The sequence below is a fragment of the Drosophila mojavensis genome, unplaced genomic scaffold (genome assembly GCF_018153725.1).
Source record: "Drosophila mojavensis isolate 15081-1352.22 unplaced genomic scaffold, ASM1815372v1 contig_231, whole genome shotgun sequence".
NCBI lineage: Eukaryota > Metazoa > Arthropoda > Insecta > Diptera > Drosophilidae > Drosophila > Drosophila mojavensis.
The window spans coordinates 5534691-5554593 of record NW_025318772.1 but is presented as its reverse complement, the minus strand read 5'-3'; the positions used below and the strand labels follow the sequence as shown (position 1 = coordinate 5554593).

The window sequence follows — 19903 nt, the reverse complement described above, 5'->3', positions numbered from 1 at the left end:
TTGAATTAAAAGCTTTTTTAAACTTTTACTCAAAACGTTTTCCAAATGAATATTTTGGAAATGCTCATTCAGTCGTCAACTTTCGCTCAATGCGTGAAGAACATAAAGTCTAAAGGTGCAGCCTATTTTTCTGCCTAATATTGAATTATTATATGGAGCAGAAAGCTTAGTTATTTCATCCATAAACAATGTTTATGATTAATATTTTAATATATTTTTCAATAATCACATCAAGAATTTCGATTCTTAATGCACAATATGAACCTTATGGCGGATATGATAGCTTCCAAAATGCGGCCAGCATTCCAATTGGTAAGTTTTTCTAGCAATGAACATTGCGGTCGCCGTGCGCCTGATTTATTTTTAATGTCTCGTAAAGAGAACATGCTGTTCGTTCCATCAACGCTGAAAGCTCATAAAATGCTTTTAAGTATTTGTTTGTTTTGTTTTTCAAGAAATCGTGGCAGCGTCTAAATGTACTCTGAATATCTGAATATAGACTGCATTAAGTTCAAGTTTTTGTTTATAAACAAACCGGCAAAACTTACGTTTTATTATTCTGATTACAAATTCGACAAGATAGCGTTCTCTGTTCGAGTATGCCCGACTAGGAGCTACCCACAACTACTCCAAAAATTAACAACAAAAATATTTGTAGTTCTCTATAGCTTGCGGAGCTGTCTCTTAATGATTTTACATTTTTTTAAATAATCTTTAATTTTCAATTTTCAGGTTTGCTCACTGATCAAAATACGGATGAAATGAATATTGTATTTGATCATGCAATCGACGTAGCTAATGAAGAGCTGGGCCTAGCTATGACATCCCTAAAAGCGGAAGTGAACTACGGCGATGCTTACCACAGTTACGGTAAGCTGTGTCGCATGCTGGAGGTGGGTCTCCATCTTTGTTGCTTGGATAAATACAAACGATTTAATTCAAACACTATCTGCAGACGGGTATAGCAGGTGTCTTTGGACCTTCATCACGACACACGGCTTTGCATTTGATGTCCATATGCGATGCCATGGATATACCCCATATATACTCTTATATGAGCGAAAATTCCGAGGGCTTCAATTTGCATCCCCATCCTGCTGACCTATCGAAGGCTCTTTATAGCCTTATAACTGCGTTCGAGTGGTCGCGTTTTATATTTCTTTATGAATCGGGTATGTTATTTTTGTGTACTCATGCCATGCCTTCATCTCAAATTTCTCTTCGCAGCTGAATATCTGAGTATTCTGAATGAGCTCAACTCCCTCTTCGGCATGAATGGGCCAATCGTCACAGTGTTACGCTACGACATGCAGCTGAATGGGAACTATAAGCCGGTGTTAAGGCGCGTACGCAAGTCCAAAGACAATCGGATTGTAGTCGTGGGCTCCACAGATACAGTGCCAGAATTTCTGAATCAAGTGGGATCGACAAATCGTTTATAAAACTATTTAATAAATAAATCGATGACCTTTTCCATTCCAGGCACAACAAGTTGGTATTATCAATGAAGACTATAGTTATATCATTGGAAATTTAGACTTTCACTCATTCGATTTGGAGGAGTACAAATACAGTGAGGCCAATATAACAAGTTTTCGACTGTTTTCCTCGGAAAAAAAGGCTGTTAAGGAGCTTATGGAGAAAATGGGCTATACAAGCGAACAAGATGACTTTCGGAATGGTAAACAAAATATCTTTATATTCTGGCACGGACTCTCATTTTCTTCTTTTTAGGCTCCTGCCCCATTACCGTGGAAATGGCTCTCACATATGATGCAGTGCAATTGTTTGCTGAAACTCTAAGGAATCTGCCCTTCAAACCGGTTTCCCAGAATTGCTCACAACGCACAGAAAGTGTGCGAGACGATGGTTCCTCCTTCAAGAACTATATGAGAACGGTAATATAATTTAATCAAATTAAATATTTTACTTATGCTAAGTACTCAACTATCTAATAGCTACGTCTGAAGGACCGATTGCTCACTGGACCTATTTACTTCGAGGGCAACGTACGCAAAGGCTATCATTTGGACGTAATTGAGCTACAGCCCTCCGGAATAGTCAAAGTGGGCACGTGGAGCGAGGAGCGTGACTTCAGGCCAGAGCGCTTGGCGGCGACCAACTCTCAATTCGATAATATTGATAATTCTCTGGCAAACAAAACGTTTATCATATTGCTTTCAGTGCCGGTAAAAGATCAATCCAACAGGGCTTAACTAAAGTTAAAATTAACTTTGTTTTAAACAGAACAAACCTTACGCCAGTTTGGTGGAGAGCTACAAGCAGCTTGAGGGCAACAGTCAATATGAAGGATATGGTGTAGATCTGATCATGGAACTGGCTGATAAACTTGGATTTAACTTTACATTTAAGAATGGAGGCAATGACTATGGATCATACAACAAAACTTCGAATGAATCTACGGGCATGCTAAGAGAGATAATGCATGGAGTAAGCTATCTTTATCTCAGATGAAATATTATTATCTAAACTAACATTTCATCATAGTACGCTGATTTAGCAGTCACTGATCTGACTATAACATCGGAGCGTCAGGAGGCCATCGAATTTAGTATACCGTTTATGAATCTTGGCAAGTGATAATATTCTAGTAATTATCAGCTCATATTTAAATATATTTAAATTTTAGGCATTGCTATACTTTTCTTAAAGCCTCAGAAAGCCCAGCCAGAACTTTTCACCTTCATGGATCCCTTTTCAGAGGAGGTTTGGTGGTTCCTGGGATTGTCATTTTTGGGCGTTTCGTTAAGCTTTTTCATACTTGGCCGTCTGTCGCCCAGTGAATGGGATAACCCCTACCCTTGCATTGAAGAGCCAGAAGAGTTAGAGAATCAGTTTACAATAGGCAACTCAATTTGGTTTACAACTGGTGCTCTGCTACAGCAAGGCTCAGAAATAGGACCAAAGTGAGTTTACGTAATCATCATTTAAGGAAATTTTCATTGCCTTTTATTCTCCATTAGAGCCTTATCCACACGCACTGTGGCTAGTTTTTGGTGGTTCTTCACGTTGATTGTCGTGTCCTCCTATACAGCCAATTTGGCTGCTTTTTTGACTATTGAGAAGCCACAAAGTTTAATCAACAGCGTGGATGATTTGGCGGATAACAAAGATGGCGTTGTCTATGGAGCCAAGCGAACAGGATCAACTAGAAATTTCTTTTTGGTAAGTCACACAATTTTTTTAATACTACAAGGAACTACTTTAATAATACTTTGACAGAACTCTGAGGATGAACGCTACATAAAAATGAATAAATTTATGACTGAGCATCCCGAGTATCTAACAGAGACCAATCAGGAGGGTGTGGACCGCGTTAAGGTTAGCACTCAATACGCATTTCTCATGGAATCCACATCCATTGAGTACAACACAAAACGTGAATGTAATCTCAAGAAAATTGGCGATGCTCTGGACGAGAAAGGCTATGGCATAGCCATGCGGAAAAGTAACATAAAACATATCATCCTTAAATATAAAGAAGTACCTTAAGCACTTAAACTATTGCCCTGCAGATTGGCCCCATCGTGATAAATTGAATAATGCTCTGCTGCAGCTGCAGGAGCAGGGCGTGCTGGAGAAGATGAAAAACAAATGGTGGAATGAAGTTGGCTCTGGAATTTGCGCCACCAAGGAAGAAGCACCAGAAGCCACAGCTCTGGCCATGGATAATTTGGAGGGTGTTTTCTTCGTGTTGCTCGTGGGTTCATGTTGCGCGTTGCTCTATGGGGCGGTGAGCTGGGTGCTGTTCATCGTCAAAAAGGCGCGGCACTTTAAGGTTAACATCATCTTAATTTAATTTAATTTAAACCAAGAATTGAATTCAAACTCGTTTGATTTCAGGTACCGTTCAAGGAGGCTTTCTTGGAAGAGTTTCGGTTTTTAATTGACTTCAATAACTATGTCCGCGTGCTCAAGAGCTCGGATTCGATTTACTCACGTAGTCGTCAGTCTTCTATGTCAGTGGGTTCAGTAGGACAGTAATAATACCACTAATTTGGTCATCGTTAGCTTTATTAAAAAGTTTTTTAAATTCAAATGGAATGCTTGAAACAATTTGAAAAGTACCTTTTCAAGTTCAAATGCCTATTAAAGCAACTGCATATAGCTTAACTGTTAATACTAATTGTTCTGTGCAATAAACGTACTCGATTTGCATATGCACCAAAAAATATATGAAACAGAAGTATTTAAAATGAATTATAAAGTATTTTTTAGAATATTAGGCCATCTATTTGGCCATACATTTAGTGGTTAATAAATATTGTACCTAGTACATAGTTGAGATCGGACTTAGGTCCAGTTCTTGGCGCGCCAAAGCAGGCAATGTATGTGGTTATCTAAATCTGCTGTGGGCGTGGGTTTGCCCAAACCATGCGTAGGCGTGCTTGCTACTGAGCTAGAATTATTCGAAGTGGACTCGCCCATGTCCACATAACGTGAAATCAGCGAGCGATAGCGCCGTCCGAGCGTAGCTATTAGTGGAATGCCGGCACTCGGCATGGTGATTATAGCCTTGATCTGGAATGGATTTATAATTAACCAGAATTACCAAAAAAATATATATTTTAAATTCTTTACCTCATTCTCATATGGACGAAATACGCTAATGGGACGTAACGTAAGCAACTCAGCTACAATGAGACAACCCCAGGTGGTGCCTATGTACAGCTCTGTATTGTGGGCCGCCAACGCTGAGATTTGACATTTGATAAGATTTACGTGCTCATCAATCGCAATGCTCTGAAGAGATTCAGAGCAAGGCAGTAGCTTAGAGCAGTCCAATTTGTTTTCAATGCGCTTCGAGACGGTTCCCCACTGATAGACCATGCAACCGGGATACAAGCAACTGAAGACGTGGCTCTCGTTGCTGCAAAGACGCGTCACTTTAACATCCTCAATGAGATTCGGCTCATCGCTGTGACACAAGGCCTGATGACCACACACACCAGATTCATTGACTGGAAAAACGTTGATTTTGCCAGCTAACTCACCACACCAGAGCTCGTAGACGCTGCAGAGATCCCAAAAGATTATTCAAGCTTCTCAAAGATTTATAACGTACTCACCCTTCGATTAACACTGAGCAGGCAGCATGCAGCACAAATCCGGAACAGATCTCCGTTAGTACAAATGAGCCCTCGGCAAAGGCACAGTTAGTGGGCATGCGACAGGCATCCACCAGGAAGACGCGACCATTTTGTAAGCCCACCGCGACTCGCGTAATGCCCTCCATATATACTAAACTTATCACAGCTGACTTGATGGCAGGATCAAGCATGTAGGAGAACAGATGTGCATAGCTCGATGTGCTATAGGCGTGTAAGTTGCCCGAAACATCGCCCATCCAAATAGCCTCACCCACCAGGCAGCAGCACAGCATATTCACTTTTGGCATACGCTGTGCGGAGCGTGCTCTAGAGGATGCGCTGTTCTCGGGCGTTTTGGGCGGTACCATTTGTGGCTGTGGAGCACAGCTAATGCTGCTGCACTGCAGCACACTGCCAGTTGGCGCGACGTCTAGTATATCAATGTGTGAACCAAAGGCAGGCAGCCACAGCTCGAGGCCGGACCGCTCCTCGTCAATGCCAGTCAATATTAATTGGAATACGCCGCAAACAATCTTGTCGTTATGTGGCAAAGCTACCACATCCAGCAAATGAATGCATTCAGGTGCACTAAAGGGTGAATTTGATTGTCAGATAATAATCAAAAGTAAAAGTTCTCATCAAAAGTTACCTCAGTATTGAAACTATCTGACTAGCTGATGGCCGTCGACGCGGTTGCTCGTGCCAGCAGAGTACCATAAGATCTAGACAACAAGTGGGAAACTGTGTCTCACGATGTGTCAGAGCCGGACGACTGCCCTCCAATATGCACTCCTTGATGGATTCATGGCCCTCGAAGGGCTGGCGCAGGGTGATGTTTTCGTAGATGAACATTCCAAAGGAAAAGCAGTCCACCTAAAGGGAAAATAAAATGTGAGCGGAGATGCATATCATTAATTTATTACGAATTGCCTTTTCGGTATATTCCTCTTCGCCGTTAAATCGTATTATCTCGGGCGCCATAAATCCCTCTGTGCCGCCGAAACCCTTGGCACTCAGACCAGCCGCCGTCTGTCGACTTATCCCATAGTCCGCAATCTTGATGTGCACCTGGTTGCGCGGACTATCCTCAGTGTGAGGTTGGGGCAGCTCCCAGACGAGCACATTTTCAGATTTAAGATCCCGATATATGATCCGCCTTCGATGCAGATACTCGATGGCGCGTGCAGCCTGCAGCACTAACATTTGGAATGTATGCGGACCAATATGTGCGCCACTTCGTCTATACTGGCGTAGTAGAGCATCGAGGCCACCCAATGGCGCTAGTTCCAGCACTAAAGCCAAGGGTTTAATGCAAATTCCAACCAGCGGAACAATATTCGGATGCTTCAAAGTGAGCAGCACGGCCAACTCCTGCCTGGCTGTGCAGTAGGCCTTGCAGGAGTGCTGCAGCGGATCTCGATCCCATTTGCCCAGTGCGACCTTGTAGGCCATTAAAGCACTCTATGCAAAATAGAGAGAAATAATATCTTTGAGCTATTTAATTTTAGTCTGAACTCACCTCCTTGGCTCGCGCACCTGGCTGCACTGGCTGAAGCATTTTCATGGCTACCGGCCGAAAAACCCGAGTTCCACGCAATTTACAGCTGGCTTTAAACACGAACCCAAAGGCACCACGTCCCAGCAGAGAGCCCTTGACGATGCAGTCCGTGGCAATCGTGTGCTTGTCGGGTATATCTGCAAAGATGACATCCGGCGCCAGTTGAGCCATTGACTGTTCTAGATGAACCGGGCAACTGAGCTTGATTTGATTATACACAGACAAAATGCACTCCTCAACCATCCAGGCATAGCAGACGTTCGAGTTATCCGGCAGATGATGCGATGCATAGGTAGGATGCCCATCTATAGAGGTGTTACGTGAAGAGAAAGCTGAGTCTGGTCCTACTCCCGAGTCTGCGTCCGATCCAGCACCCAGCGAATCAGCTGAGCGTCTCTCTCGGCTAGCAGTTGCATTCAAATAAGCAGAGAACACATTTAATGCTCCATCGTCCCCAGGATCACCGACGCCATGCAGAAAGTATGTGCCCCGCTTACTGCTACGACTGGGTCTGCTGCTATTTGGCAGACTGGGCTCCTTTTCCCCGGGCTCTGCACCATTCTGCAGCTGCAGCTTGCGTAAACAACGTGGGCAGAGCACAAGGCGTGTTATTAAGAAACGGCCCTCTGAAGTATGCACAAAGCGTGTACCCAGTGCTGGGTACCAATCCTCTAGCAACAGATCAATATGATCCACAACCAAGGCAAGTAGCTTGGCAACATGCGACATATGTGGCTGCAGCTCAGCCAGTAGTTGTCTCTCGCCTGATTCGAGTTCTTGAGAAATGGTCACATTAAGCAACGGAAAGAAAACTTCCAAAATGCTGGAGGAACTTAGATTCACATCGCTCCAGATACCATCCAACTTGAGTTTGAAGCGATTACTAGTTGTACGAAAAGGCTGCGTTCGCTCGTTGTTTTGGAAGGGTACTTCCCAAATTCGAAAGATTAGAATCGGACCATAATAGAGAGCTATACCCGTCTGCCATAAATTCCACTGTGTATCCTGCTCCAGCGATCCGCGCAAATCAAAGTCAAGATATTTCTAATATACATCCGAGATTAGAATATGTTAAACCAAATATGATTGGGATGACTTACATCCTGCGCCACAACATAGACGCCTCGTATGGCCTCAATAATTTGCTCATCAGCCAGGACGCGTGTAATCAAACGTGACCAGAAACCAGAAGGAAAGTAAGTCATGAGCAACATACGACGCAATCCTTGGCTACTCATGGAGGCAGAAGAAGTCGAGGGACGCGACTCATAGATGAACTTATTCAGATTCAGCTCCTGTGAGACGGAGCACCCCACATTTCGACCACGCACACGCTGAAGCAACTTAACCGTTGTGCCTTCGTTATAGACAGCTGCCTCCTGCACCGGCAGCAAGGAGGGAATCAATAACGTTCGTGAATCCCAAGTAAGTGCCACCTCAAACTTGTTTAGTAAACTGACTATATAGCTGGAAAACATAAGAATGTTAAAGGTTTATTCCAGTAAACATATGAGTAGGCAAATCGACTCACCTTCGATTCCCGTTGCTCTGCGCGTGCACGCTGCGGAAGAGCAGCTGTAGATCGTCCAGTTTCATGACGCCAGTGGGCGCAAATGGATTGATCTCGCGCACGGTAACAACATGCGCGAGCATATCGCACAGCCATTGGGGATCGAGGAAATAGTAATCCCTGAGAGTCGCATCATCATAATGCAAAAGAATCCCATTGTCGTGGCACCAGGTTGTCGCCTGCTGTAGCTCAGCGGCATCACGAAAACTTTTGTAGTTATGCAGACGCATTTTCTCCGTGACCAGAGATCGATATTGCTCCGCATCCAGCACGGGATCGCGGCCAGCAGCTCGAAGACTAGAAGCAATAACATTGACAATATCCTCTAAAGCGATATAGCTGGCGGGTATCTTCTGCAGCAGCATCGGTTCCTTGGAGCCCGGCGAGCGCAACTGCATGGCCGTGTCATAGATAATGTTGGCCAGCAAATGGATGTTGTGTAGAGTGCTATAGAACAGTCATTATAATATATTATATTGTATATAAATTGGTTTCAATTCGACTAACCGACAGCTAATTTCAATAGAGTCAATAACGCGTGGCAGTCCAATCTTTTCCGCATCTGGTATAGCTATAAACTTCTCCCTTATTAGCTGCTGCAGTTGCTCGGCCTGCTGGGCAGAGATCGATTCCCCTACCGCATCGAAATGAGTACCCACGATTAGCACTGGTGAATTTGGAGCTCGTGCCTGAATATTTCCCAGCCATTGCAGCAGCTCTGCTAAGCCCTTGTGGCCATCACTAATGCGCCATAGCACCAAATAGAGACTACGCTTGGACAAAAAGTATTGATGCGTGGCATAGTATTCCTTCTGGCCACCAAAGTCCCAAGTGCGAAACACAATCGCTTGACAACCAGTTGCACGCTTCCGCTTCTCGCATATCCATGTGCCAATATCCACGCCAACCGTTGAGATGTTTGCCTGGCGCTGGGAGCGCGATGTGCTGCGCGAATGACCCATACGCTTGGCCCAATGATTCTCATTGGCGCGCGACCGATGCGAGCTGGAGCCACTCGAACTATTGCCCATGCCCTGACGCAGCAAATCCAGAAGCGTGGTCTTGCCAATTCCACAAGACCCCACCACCATGAGCTTCATGCGCGCATACGGCTGTGCATCCTCATAGATAGATTTCAAATAACCAATAATGTCCATGGTCTTGTGCTTTTTGCTCTCAATCATGGAACGCAGCGGCTCCTGAAGCAGGCAGCCGCGTGTATTTAAATTCCACAGTCGTGAAAGCAGACCCAAATGAGGCGGCAAATCGGTTATCTGGACATTTCCACTGATATTCAAGACGGAGAGGCTACTCAGCTCGTGCAAGGATGCGGGTATTTCCTTCAGACAGTTATTGGTCATGTCCAGCATGGATAGGTTGGGGAATATGACTTTGGACTTATTGACACCAACCACACTCCAATCGGCATCCTCGCTTTCATTGAACAGTGTCGTGGCGTCATCTGTGGATAGTTGGATCCGCGTCAGTAGGTTATCGGCCAGAATAAGAGTTCGCAGAGCCTCCAGTCGTAAATGACGCCTGTGCCGGCACACGCTCTTTAGCACAGAAGCCCGAAAGGAACAGCTGTTGCCCTTAGAAGCCTTATAGATAGGTTCATCGGTGTTGGCATCTGGCAGCTGTACATGACTATAGCACAGGAGATGCGGATCGGATTCCGTAATGCGCGGCAAGCTGGGCCAACACGAGATTTCATTGTGACTCAAATCCAGCTGTTTCAATGTGGCCGGATAGCTGGTTACATGACCCATGGAGCGAAGACTGTTATAGGACATGTTCAGCCTGGTCAAATTAACCGCCAAACAAGGCAGCGCAGCGGGAATGCTGGTAAACAAGTTGTTAGCAATGTTTAGGCTGCTTAGCTGGGAGACACCATGTGGAACTTTGCCATCTGCAAAGGCTTGTGCCTGCTCCTGATCTTGCTCTTGTTCCTGCTGCCACTTCAAGTCATTGTCTGTTACGTCCAGCGCTGTAGACCAGAGATTGCGATGCGTAATTTTTTGCAGAAGCAACGAATGCGGCTTACTGGAGGACGCCTCATCGCACGATTGCAGCATCTGTAGCTTATCTAAGCTAAGCAGGGACCCGCTAGTTTGCATTGGCGGTACGGGTAGCTCGCGAAGTAAATTGAAGGCTACATTTAGCTCACGCAATTTGGGCGCACGCCACATGTCGAAGGGCAACTGCTGCAGCTTATTGTTGGAAATATCCAAAATGGTCAAAGCGGGCAGCTGAAAAATAGCTGCCGGCAGAGTAGTTAGTTGATTATCCTGCAGAAACAGTTCATCCAACACGGGACAGTTGTACGCCTTGCCTAGGGGTTCCGGCAGCTCTGTTATCTTATTCTGCGCAATGTTCAGATATCTAAATATTAGAAATAATTAATTAAATTCCTTCAACAGTTTACAATTAAACACTCACTTGAGACTAACTAGGTTAAACAGCTCCGGCGGAATGCTGGTTAAAATATTATGCGAGAAATCAATTCGAGTGATGGCTGTTAGCGCTACCTCGTTAAGCCTGGGATGCGAACTAAGCTTGGGATTCAATTGGAGCACCCCACTCACCAACCAACCAATCCGCACAAACGGCAGTTGCACATTCATATTCACGCTGTGCCAGTCAATGATCGTCGGAACGTTAGGAAACATGGAGCTATACGAAATATTGCTGGCGGAGGGTTGAAACACATTTACTTCCACTGGTGTGGGCAGTCCCTTTTTATTAATCTTATAGTCCGAGTCAGGATGCACGCGACGAGCCAACAAGCGACTCAGTAACGCTTCATCCTCGCTGGCAATGGCCACACTTATCGCCGTGCCGTTATCATCGCGTGCACCGAACTTTAGTAGCAGATCCAGCATGGCCAGGGACCGTTGCTTGCATGCCTCGGTGATGGGCATGTTGCTTAGGCCATAGATCTCTTCGCTGCACTTTGGATCGTTGTGATCCTCTACGGGCTTAGCCACAATGTTTGGATTAGCGCCATGCTGCAGCAACGCTTGCGCAACATCTAAGTGCCCTCCGCGAACTGCTGCTAGAAGCGCTGTTTCACGTGCCGCCCCACACAGCAAATTGATATGGAGCGGACATCTCAACGACTCCTGCTCCTGCGTGGGTTGCGCTTCGAGTGCGTCGCCCTCGCCGGAAATATGCAGCTTAGACATGATAGCCTGTATTCCAAACGAGATACGCTTGCGGGTCGGTGTTATGGGCGTACTCTGACCCGTAGTCGAGCTACCTGAATCATCGCTCAAAGTACGCCGACAACGTATTTGCCACTTGAGCAGCACGTTCAGCAATTGCTTGTTGCCCAGCAAGCTGGCTATGTAGAGACTGGTTTGCCCAGTCACATCTTGAGCATTCGCATCGAAGGGCAGGCGCCACTCCCATTGCCCCTCTTCATCACGATATGTTTGATAGAGGTAGTCAGGATATGGGAAGTTTATTATCAGCTCCAGCATCTTGATATGCCCATTGATGCAGGCCGCATGCAAAGGTAGCCAGCGCTCCACAGTTGCCTGTTGTATCAGCTCCGGAAATCGTTCCAGCATTAGCTTCGCTATACCATAATGACCATTGTGCACGGCTGCATAAAGAGGCGAATACTTAGTCACCGCGTGGGACCGTCCATCCGCACCAGCGTCAATCAAACGCTGTGTGATACTCTCAAAACCAGATTGACTGGCGCTGCAAGTAGTGGGGAGAATTATTAGAGGACAAACTGTAAAATATAATCCATTCTGGGGCTTCAACCTGCATATTGATTGCACAGTTGATTGAGTACTTAAACAACCATCTAATGCACGCTTGCCTTACGTAACATTCATCGTAATTTCTGGCAATTTTAACTTACATATAAAGCAGAGTATTGGCACCGGCTGGTGCCACGTTCACGATAATCTGTCGCTCCCTCCCCAGAGCCTCGAGGAGGACTCGCACTGTGCGTTCATCTCCAGCACTAACCGCCGCACGCAGCTCGCCATGCTTTATCTGACGCACCTCCTCGCGCGCATCTGTAAGACACAAAGGCAGATTGAATAATTAAGGTTCCATATGGTCGATGGCTTTGCTTGGTATGTGCCGCACCCATTCCACCTGAATTCTCAATGACCTCATCGACAAAATAGTCGCAGGCATCCAAAGCTGTTTCGGTGCCAGGCTTAGGGCCTTCGATAAAATTCCAAGACATTCTTATATAAACTGACCCCAGCTTTTCAAAGAAATAAAGTAATAAATTATATGTTTAAGCCATCGAGCGACCGTGCGTGGAGCTGTTCAAACAGTAACTGAGACAACGATTGGCTTGACAGTCTCCTTGGAAAATCGATTCATTTGTCGTCAACGTCGCGACTCGTCGTCTGGTGTCCGGTTCAGCCAACATTTCATTCATTGAAGTCGTCGCACACAGTGCGCAAGACACACAAATGCCACAAACAACTGTTGCACATTGGGTATGGGTCATGGTTAGGCAGACAGGTGGACAGGTGTGCATTTATTTGTTTACGTTGCTCAGTGTAAACAAACATACATATGCGCACATACATAGCTACGCACATGTTTATGTATGTATGTACATACATGTATGGATCAAGTATCAATTCGATTGCAGAACTCGAGTAAAAATTCTGGAACCAAATCTGGCAAATTACTCACTCAGTGTATCACATTTTCATTTATTTATATTTAAAATTATTTTTTCGCGCCTATTTGACATTTATAGCGTTGTTAGCCACCCTGTGGCGATGCAAGTTTATTGACTTTTACTTACCCTCATCAGAGTCATCATTATGTTTCATAGCCTTGGCACATAAAAGGTCTTGCGTCTTATTTCAGCAAGTGTATGACGCACAGCACGCTGCAAGTCACTTAAAATATCTAATAGCAAATTATCACATTTTTCGCACTGTTTTTTGTTGTTTTTTTTACAAATTTTTCGCTGTTTTTTTTTTTTGCGAACTTTTCACTTTGTTTATTTACTTTTGTACCAGGGATGAACAAACCGTGATACTTTCGTTAAGTTTATCGGTATCGTTTCGATTGTACAGCTCGCCGTCGTTGAAAAAAGAGCCCTATGCAGCACTACTTCTTTCAACAAGTAAACAAGGAGAGAAGAGATCATCAAAATAAAAAGAATTATAAGTTTTAAAAATAATTTATTAACGGTTTGATTGCGTTGTTTGTGGTGCATCAATAATTTGTGTTAGCAAACGCGCGGCCATTGTCGGACGGGTCACAACAAGGAGGCTTGCGCAGCGCACACCCAAAAAATATATATGTACATGCATATATGCGTGTGTATATGTGTGTGTGTAAAGAGAGACTCGGTAATAAAAACAACAGTAAAAACAAATGGAAAAGTTTGAAATATATTAGAAATTAATCAGCTGTAAACATTAATTGCGTTTTGTTGCTTTTCAATGCACTAATAATATTTAAGCATCGCGACTTAGAGATGAGACTCCGATGCCAAAGGCCGTGCCGCGTAACTTAATAACTTACCCTAACTCGTGTAAAGTACAACCGCTTTGTGTTGTGCCTAGGCACGTCAATGATGAAAGTGCGCAAATATGGGGTCAACAACATTGGCCTTCAACAGGAATTAGAGTTTTAATCTTAACTATATTAATGATAGTACAAAAAGTAGCGAACAGTAGTTATGAATTATAGCATAATACCACATAGAGTATGCCAGCTTCGTCATACGATTTGGATTTCGTTTTTTCGCTTATTCGCCATTGCCGCTGCCGCCGCCGACACCGCCGCAACACCTCCCCGCTGTGCATATTTGTAGCTATAATGTATGATTCATACTAAATATAAAGTCAATCTTTTGGAGCCTTATTTAATCCATACGGCTAACTAAAATTTCTAAATTTCGTATCTTTTTTTCGTTATTAATTACAAATTTAATATTTTAATTGATTAATCTACCATTTGATGCTTAAGTTTATAACAAAAATCATTAAATTGCTAATTTGTATAAAATTCAATGTAAGAATTCGGTTCATACCAAATTGAACTGATTTTAAACCGATTCAAACTTTTCCATTAGAAAGTCTTAACTATTGCCACATCTTATCAAAGTGGGCGACTTTATTTCCATCTGTTTGCTTTTGCAATTACTCAATGCCACCTTTTTATTTTATTCCCCTACAGAGAAGGCCAACGCTTAAATGGAAAAACTCAAACGAAACAAAAACAATATGCACTTAAAATGTATACCAATTACTACAACAAAAATTAAAGGAAAAACTGTTGATAATAAAGCGCAACAAAATCGAAACTGCATGCGAAACGATTAAAAGACAAGCGAACGATCAAGAGTGCAACAAAGGGAGCCAGATAGAGTATTTTACTCTAATATATAGACATATATTTAAATTACTTTTAACATATACATATATATTTAAAAGAAAAAAAAAAAAACAGCCATGGGCGATACACTGTATATCTCCAACGAGACATACATGTTCAGCAGATTCTCAATTGATCTCTGGAAGTATGATCCACCGGATACTGTCCATTTAACATGCCTGGTTTTCAACGGTTCGACGATCTATTTGCACGTTAAGTCCACGGCGACCATTCGAGAGGTAAAAGAGGAAATATTGGCACAGGCTAGATATCTACCATTGAGCTATATGATTAAGGATGCCTGCGATTATCAAATATGTGGCATCTCGTCCTATACGATCGAGCCATATACGGACGAAACGAAGCGTCTGTTCGAGGTCCAGCCGTACTTTGGCTTGCTTAGCCTTAGGGAACGCAGCGACTCGACCACCTTTTCTAGCGACTATGAGCTAACCAAAATGGTTACCGACATAATTGGTACATCGTTCGATCATCAAAACACTCAAGGTTCTCCTGAGGTAGATTATTTTCGCGCTAAGGTGACAGAAGTCTCCGATGAAATTAAATTGGAGCGATCGAGATATACGTGGCAGCAGCGATTGCTCTACGAGCATCCGCTGCGGCTTGCCAACTCGACAGCCATGCCAGAACTAATACGACAACGTCATCCAAGCTCGGCATTTTTGATTGCCGTCAAGAACGAGAATGATCAAAGCACATTCACGCTGTCCGTACTGGAGCATGATACGCCACTCTCATTGATCGAAAGCACGCTTCAGAAGATGAACCGCTCACAGATGAAGATGAACGATCGCGCCTCCGACTATATACTCAAAGTGAGCGGCCGTGATGAGTATCTGTTTGGTGATCATCCGCTGATACAATTCCTGTACATACAAGAAACGCTCTCCGATGCAGCCGTGCCAAATGTGGTGCTGCAGTCGGTACTGCGGCTCGAGTGCTACATCAATCACTACAATGAGAAAAGTCTGGGGCAAAAGAAGCCCCCAAATCCAAATAATCAAATCGCACAAATCCCATTAGAGCCCTGTAATGTGATATGGAATTTGGAAAATGTGAATTTCTCATTAACATTGCATGGCGTCACTAATGTCAACTTCGATCGTGCTCGAGCCTTTAAAGTTGGCGTCCATGTTGGCCTCTATCATGGAAAGCGAAAATTGTGCTCGCAGCGCACCGTCGATGCGCCTAGCCAAGGCAATTCGCAGGACTTTCAATTGGATGAAAACGTTATGACATTTGATATTCAAATGCGCAATCTGCCACGAATGACGCGTCTGTGTATTGTGGTATTCGAAGTGACCAAAATGTCGCGCTCGAAGAAATCGTCTAATAATACCAGCACGCTCAAGGATGACTTCTACAACAACAATCCATTGGCCTGGGTCAATACAACGATCTTTGACTATAAAGATCAGTTGCGTAAGGGACGTCAAACACTATACACCTGGACCTATGCAGACGACATCCAGTCGGATGATGTGTTTTATCCGCTGGGCACTGTCGAGTCCAATCCACGCATAGACGGTTGTGCTATGGTGCATCTGACATTCCACCAAGGCACCAATGAAAATTGCAACGACGAAGCTATCTGTTATCCTAGCGAGGATGAAGTTCTACAATATGCAGCAGAACGAGCGTACTCCAATCGTGATAAGCAATCGCTAAATATGGAGGAGCTTGGTGCCCTATTGGCGAATTATTCGGGCAAAGACAAAATTTACGAAATGGTTGACCAGGATCGCAATACCATATGGGAACATAAGTAAGTTGAGATAAGTTATTCATTCGTTTATCATCAAAAAACTAAAAAATATTTGTGTTTTGCAGAAACGATATTTTGCGCGAATTTCCAGAGGATTTGTCTGTATTGTTACAATGTGTGTACTGGAAAGATCGCGATGATGTGTCCGATATTTGGTATTTGCTCAAGATGTGGCCCCTTATATCCATTGAACGCTCACTGGAACTGCTAGACTATGCCTATCCAGATCCAGCAGTGCGCGGATTCGCCATCAAGTGTCTGCATAATCTAAAGTGAGTATGCTAGGACGCTGTAGAAAATAGGTTTCTTACGTATTTATAATATTTTGCAGAGATGAGGAACTGCTGCTGTACTTATTACAGCTGGTACAGGCAATTAAGCACGAATCGTATTTAGCAAATGATTTGGTAATATTTTTGCTGCAACGAGCTCTACGTAACCAACGCATTGGACATTACTTTTTCTGGCATCTGCGGTCCGAAATGCATACGCCCTGCATGCAGACACGGTTTGGTCTACTTCTGGAAGCTTACCTTAAAGGCTGCAATCAGCATGTAAAGCCACTGCGAAAGCAACTCGAGGTGCTAGAAAAGTTAAAGGTGGGATCCGTGTTAGCCAAAAAGGGCAGCAAGGAGAGAGTGCGCACCGAATTGCAGAAGTTTCTCCGCAACGAACACAACAACGGCATCTTCCAAAATATACAAAACCCTTTAAACCCGAGCTTTAGATGCAGGCGCGTCACACCCGACAAATGTAAGGTCATGGATAGCAAAATGCGACCGCTCTGGGTAGTATTCGAAAACGTGGATCAGACGGCCAATGATGTGTACATCATATTTAAAAATGGCGATGATCTGCGCCAGGACATGCTTACACTGCAAATGTTACGTGTCATGGATCAGTTGTGGAAACGTGAAGGGTTCGTTTTAATTTAAGGCTATCACTTAGCTGAGGGTGTTTTTACTGATCGAAAGTTATTTATCATAGATTGGATTTGCGTATGAACATCTACAACTGCATCAGCATGGAACAACGATTAGGCATGATAGAGGTGGTTCGTCATTCGGAGACAATAGCTAATATACAAAAGTTAAAGGGCATGTTTTCGGCAACATCACCATTTAAAAAGGGCTCGCTCTACAGTTGGCTCAAGGAGCACAATAAGGCGCCCGAGAAACTTAACAAAGCCATCAATGAGTTTACGCTCAGCTGTGCTGGCTACTGCGTTGCCACCTACGTGTTGGGCGTCGCCGATCGTCATTCAGACAATATAATGGTCAAGCGTAATGGACAGGTGAGTGAATCTGTTTTTTTTTACAGTACACAAAAATAATCCTGGTATAGCTCTTCCATATTGACTTCGGCCATATTTTGGGCCACTTTAAAGAGAAGTTCGGAGTGCGACGCGAACGTGTGCCCTTTGTGCTTACCCACGACTTTGTCTACGTCATCAACAAAGGTTGTATTGACCGCGAGGCAAAGGAGTTTTGCTACTTCCAGGAGTTGTGTGAGCGCGTAAGTTGAAATACAGCATTAGATTCTTATCGAAAATTAAAATTAAACACAAATTTGAATTACCATTTAGGCATTTTTAATATTACGCAAACATGGTTGCCTTATTTTATCGCTATTCTCAATGATGATTTCAACGGGACTGCCGGAACTATCCTCAGAGAAGGACCTGAACTATTTACGTGAGACTTTGGTAAGTATAATTTCCTTATAGTTCGCACGTATCTAATATGTTTTTAAATAGGTGCTGGACTACACGGAGGAAAATGCACGTAAACATTTCCAAGCGAAATTCAGTGAAGCTTTGGCCAATTCATGGAAAACGTCACTGAATTGGGCCTCCCACAATTTCTCTAAAAACAACAAACAGTGAACTACAACTAAAATTTGTAGTCACGAGTTCATACCACATGCACACAGACATAAGCACTCCCTCAGTATACACAGGTCCTGTATCTTATCGGTCTACATTTCTATGTTTACGTTTTCGGATGAGGCGTAGTACAATTTTTTTATGTAATACAACCACAAAAAAGTTCAAAACTATGTGTTCACTATATAAGGTCAAGATACACATATACACCCACACACACTTACACAGATTAGAAATAGTTATAACAGACCATACGCTTCTGTCGCCCCATAAGTGCTTTATTTCTATATTTCCTGTAATGTTTTCTTGTCGACCTGTAGAATTTGTTCAATGATTTTACATTCTTATGATTGATAAAGGATTCTACGCCCATTTAAATTATGATTATGAATGTATCCTATTAATATATATATTTAAAGTAAGCGTGTAATTTTTTTGTATTGTTTAATCGATATGCATATTATTATGGATACTGTTATTATGTAAACTCCTGTGTTAACTGCAAAAACAACTTGTTTGTTTTTTTTTTTTTTTTTTTTGCTTGTAATATTAGACCATTGTCGGTCGGAGTGATTTACATCGTGGATCAGGTCAGTAAAGTACGGCAAACCATGTTCTGAACACAGCATACAATTACAATGCAAATGCTGTATATTATGGATTGATTGGGAACACGCAAAAGTGTGAATTTAATATAAGCATAAAATAAGAATTATTATTAGCCGAAATATCTAGAACAGTTTTTGCAAGTGCATAAGCAAAAAGAAGCGATAGGTCTGGTCGCAATTGTAAAAGTGATGTGTCATGCGACCTTAGATTGAAAACGTCATTAATTCGATATTACCCTAAAAAAAGTAATACTATCAGAAATGATGTATTTAAATTATATATTTAAACTGGACTTTAACTTCGACCATCCTTTTTTGAAACATATGGTTAAGTGCTCCTTATTATTTTGATCGTTGGTTATTCTCTGAAAAGTTATACAATTTTTGATAAATCATTTACCTAAGTTAGAAATTATGTGTTCACTATGTTAGGCCATATATACTGTTGACTGTCTCCATAATTGCTTCAACAAGATCTTGATTATTTCTCTATCAAATTGTAAAAACTGTTTTCCAAAATTTGTTGTCTTCAACTTATCTGGGTTTTGAGCGACTGAATCCAAAAACAACGCTAACCTACAAAAATTATCACGAATGTATCCTATTAAAATATGTATTTATGATTAGGCTTTTTGTTTATGTTAAGCTATTATACTCCAATTTTTCTAATTGCTGCATTGACAGTTTTTGGTTTTTGTAATCCTATGTTTATTTTATTAAGAAAATATATGTCTGGAAGATAAAAGCAATTCAAAATAACTAATTACATACAAACATTAAAAAAACAAAAGAGGGAAATAATAAATACGCCGGGTAATTTATAAATATATGCAAGCATATATTACGACAGATAACATAAATAAATGATGTATACTTTAATCGAAATAACAAAAATAAATAAAAATGTGCTTCTTTAATAGACTGTATGCAACACCAAGAAAATATTGTTTTTTTTTTTTTTTTTTTTTTAGGGAAGTTATCTTTTGAAAACAATTTAAGGTTTGACAACT

The 19903-nt window shown here is 42.7% G+C and overlaps 3 protein-coding genes across 4 annotated transcripts; 2 read left to right on the top strand and 1 right to left on the bottom strand.

Moving 5' to 3' along the window:
* The first annotated feature begins 85 nt into the window (after window positions 1–85).
* Window positions 86–4195, top strand: LOC6575062 (glutamate receptor ionotropic, kainate 2). The gene is made up of 14 exons (XM_002001046.4): window positions 86–312; window positions 733–893; window positions 956–1172; window positions 1228–1418; window positions 1483–1681; window positions 1735–1898; window positions 1959–2189; window positions 2248–2451; window positions 2509–2593; window positions 2651–2927; window positions 2985–3186; window positions 3244–3469; window positions 3537–3799; window positions 3865–4195. The coding sequence occupies exons 1-14, from the start codon at window positions 189–191 to the stop codon at window positions 4003–4005; spliced, it is 2685 nt and encodes an 894-aa protein (XP_002001082.1). The 5' UTR covers window positions 86–188; the 3' UTR covers window positions 4006–4195.
* LOC6575061 (leucine-rich repeat serine/threonine-protein kinase 1) lies at window positions 4018–13236 on the bottom strand. Of its 2 annotated transcripts, none has more exons than XM_015167804.3 (12): window positions 13029–13236; window positions 12114–12273; window positions 10679–11947; window positions 8747–10621; window positions 8201–8686; window positions 7770–8136; window positions 6631–7713; window positions 6042–6572; window positions 5761–5984; window positions 5091–5699; window positions 4603–5035; window positions 4018–4542 (listed from the first exon to the last, which is right to left on the bottom strand). In XM_015167804.3, the coding sequence occupies exons 1-12, from the start codon at window positions 13054–13056 to the stop codon at window positions 4315–4317; spliced, it is 7293 nt and encodes a 2430-aa protein (XP_015023290.1). In that variant the 5' UTR covers window positions 13057–13236; the 3' UTR covers window positions 4018–4314. The 2 variants fall into 2 exon arrangements, with proteins under 2 accessions (XP_015023290.1, XP_002001081.1); XM_002001045.4 differs by lacking the exon at window positions 13029–13236 and adding an exon at window positions 12347–12570.
* An 82-nt stretch (window positions 13237–13318) lies between these two features.
* LOC6575060 (phosphatidylinositol 4,5-bisphosphate 3-kinase catalytic subunit delta isoform) lies at window positions 13319–19687 on the top strand. Its single transcript, XM_015167803.3, has 8 exons — window positions 13319–13584; window positions 14417–16400; window positions 16466–16672; window positions 16732–17319; window positions 17388–17694; window positions 17745–17915; window positions 17986–18105; window positions 18157–19687. The coding sequence occupies exons 2-8, from the start codon at window positions 14692–14694 to the stop codon at window positions 18283–18285; spliced, it is 3231 nt and encodes a 1076-aa protein (XP_015023289.1). The 5' UTR covers window positions 13319–13584; window positions 14417–14691; the 3' UTR covers window positions 18286–19687.
* The last annotated feature ends 216 nt before the right edge of the window (window positions 19688–19903 follow it).

Excerpts from the sequence above, each read along its gene's own strand:
- LOC6575062 (XM_002001046.4), top strand. The coding sequence starts at position 189 with ATGTTTATGATTAATATTTTAATATATTTTTCAATAATCACATCAAGA. Across the intron at positions 1,682-1,734 it reads ACAAGATGACTTTCGGAATG|GCTCCTGCCCCATTACCGTG; the intron begins GTAAACAAAATA and ends TCTTCTTTTTAG. Across the intron at positions 2,190-2,247 it reads TCATATTGCTTTCAGTGCCG|AACAAACCTTACGCCAGTTT; the intron begins GTAAAAGATCAA and ends TGTTTTAAACAG.
- LOC6575061 (XM_002001045.4), bottom strand. The coding sequence starts at position 12,449 with ATGTCTTGGAATTTTATCGAAGGCCCTAAGCCTGGCACCGAAACAGCT. Across the intron at positions 11,948-12,113 it reads GCCAATACTCTGCTTTATAT|CGCCAGTCAATCTGGTTTTG; the intron begins GTAAGTTAAAAT and ends CACTACTTGCAG. Across the intron at positions 8,687-8,746 it reads TCTATTGAAATTAGCTGTCG|CACTCTACACAACATCCATT; the intron begins GTTAGTCGAATT and ends ACTGTTCTATAG.
- LOC6575060 (XM_015167803.3), top strand. The coding sequence starts at position 14,692 with ATGGGCGATACACTGTATATCTCCAACGAGACATACATGTTCAGCAGA. Across the intron at positions 17,320-17,387 it reads CAGTTGTGGAAACGTGAAGG|ATTGGATTTGCGTATGAACA; the intron begins GTTCGTTTTAAT and ends TATTTATCATAG. Across the intron at positions 17,916-17,985 it reads TCCAGGAGTTGTGTGAGCGC|GCATTTTTAATATTACGCAA; the intron begins GTAAGTTGAAAT and ends ATTACCATTTAG.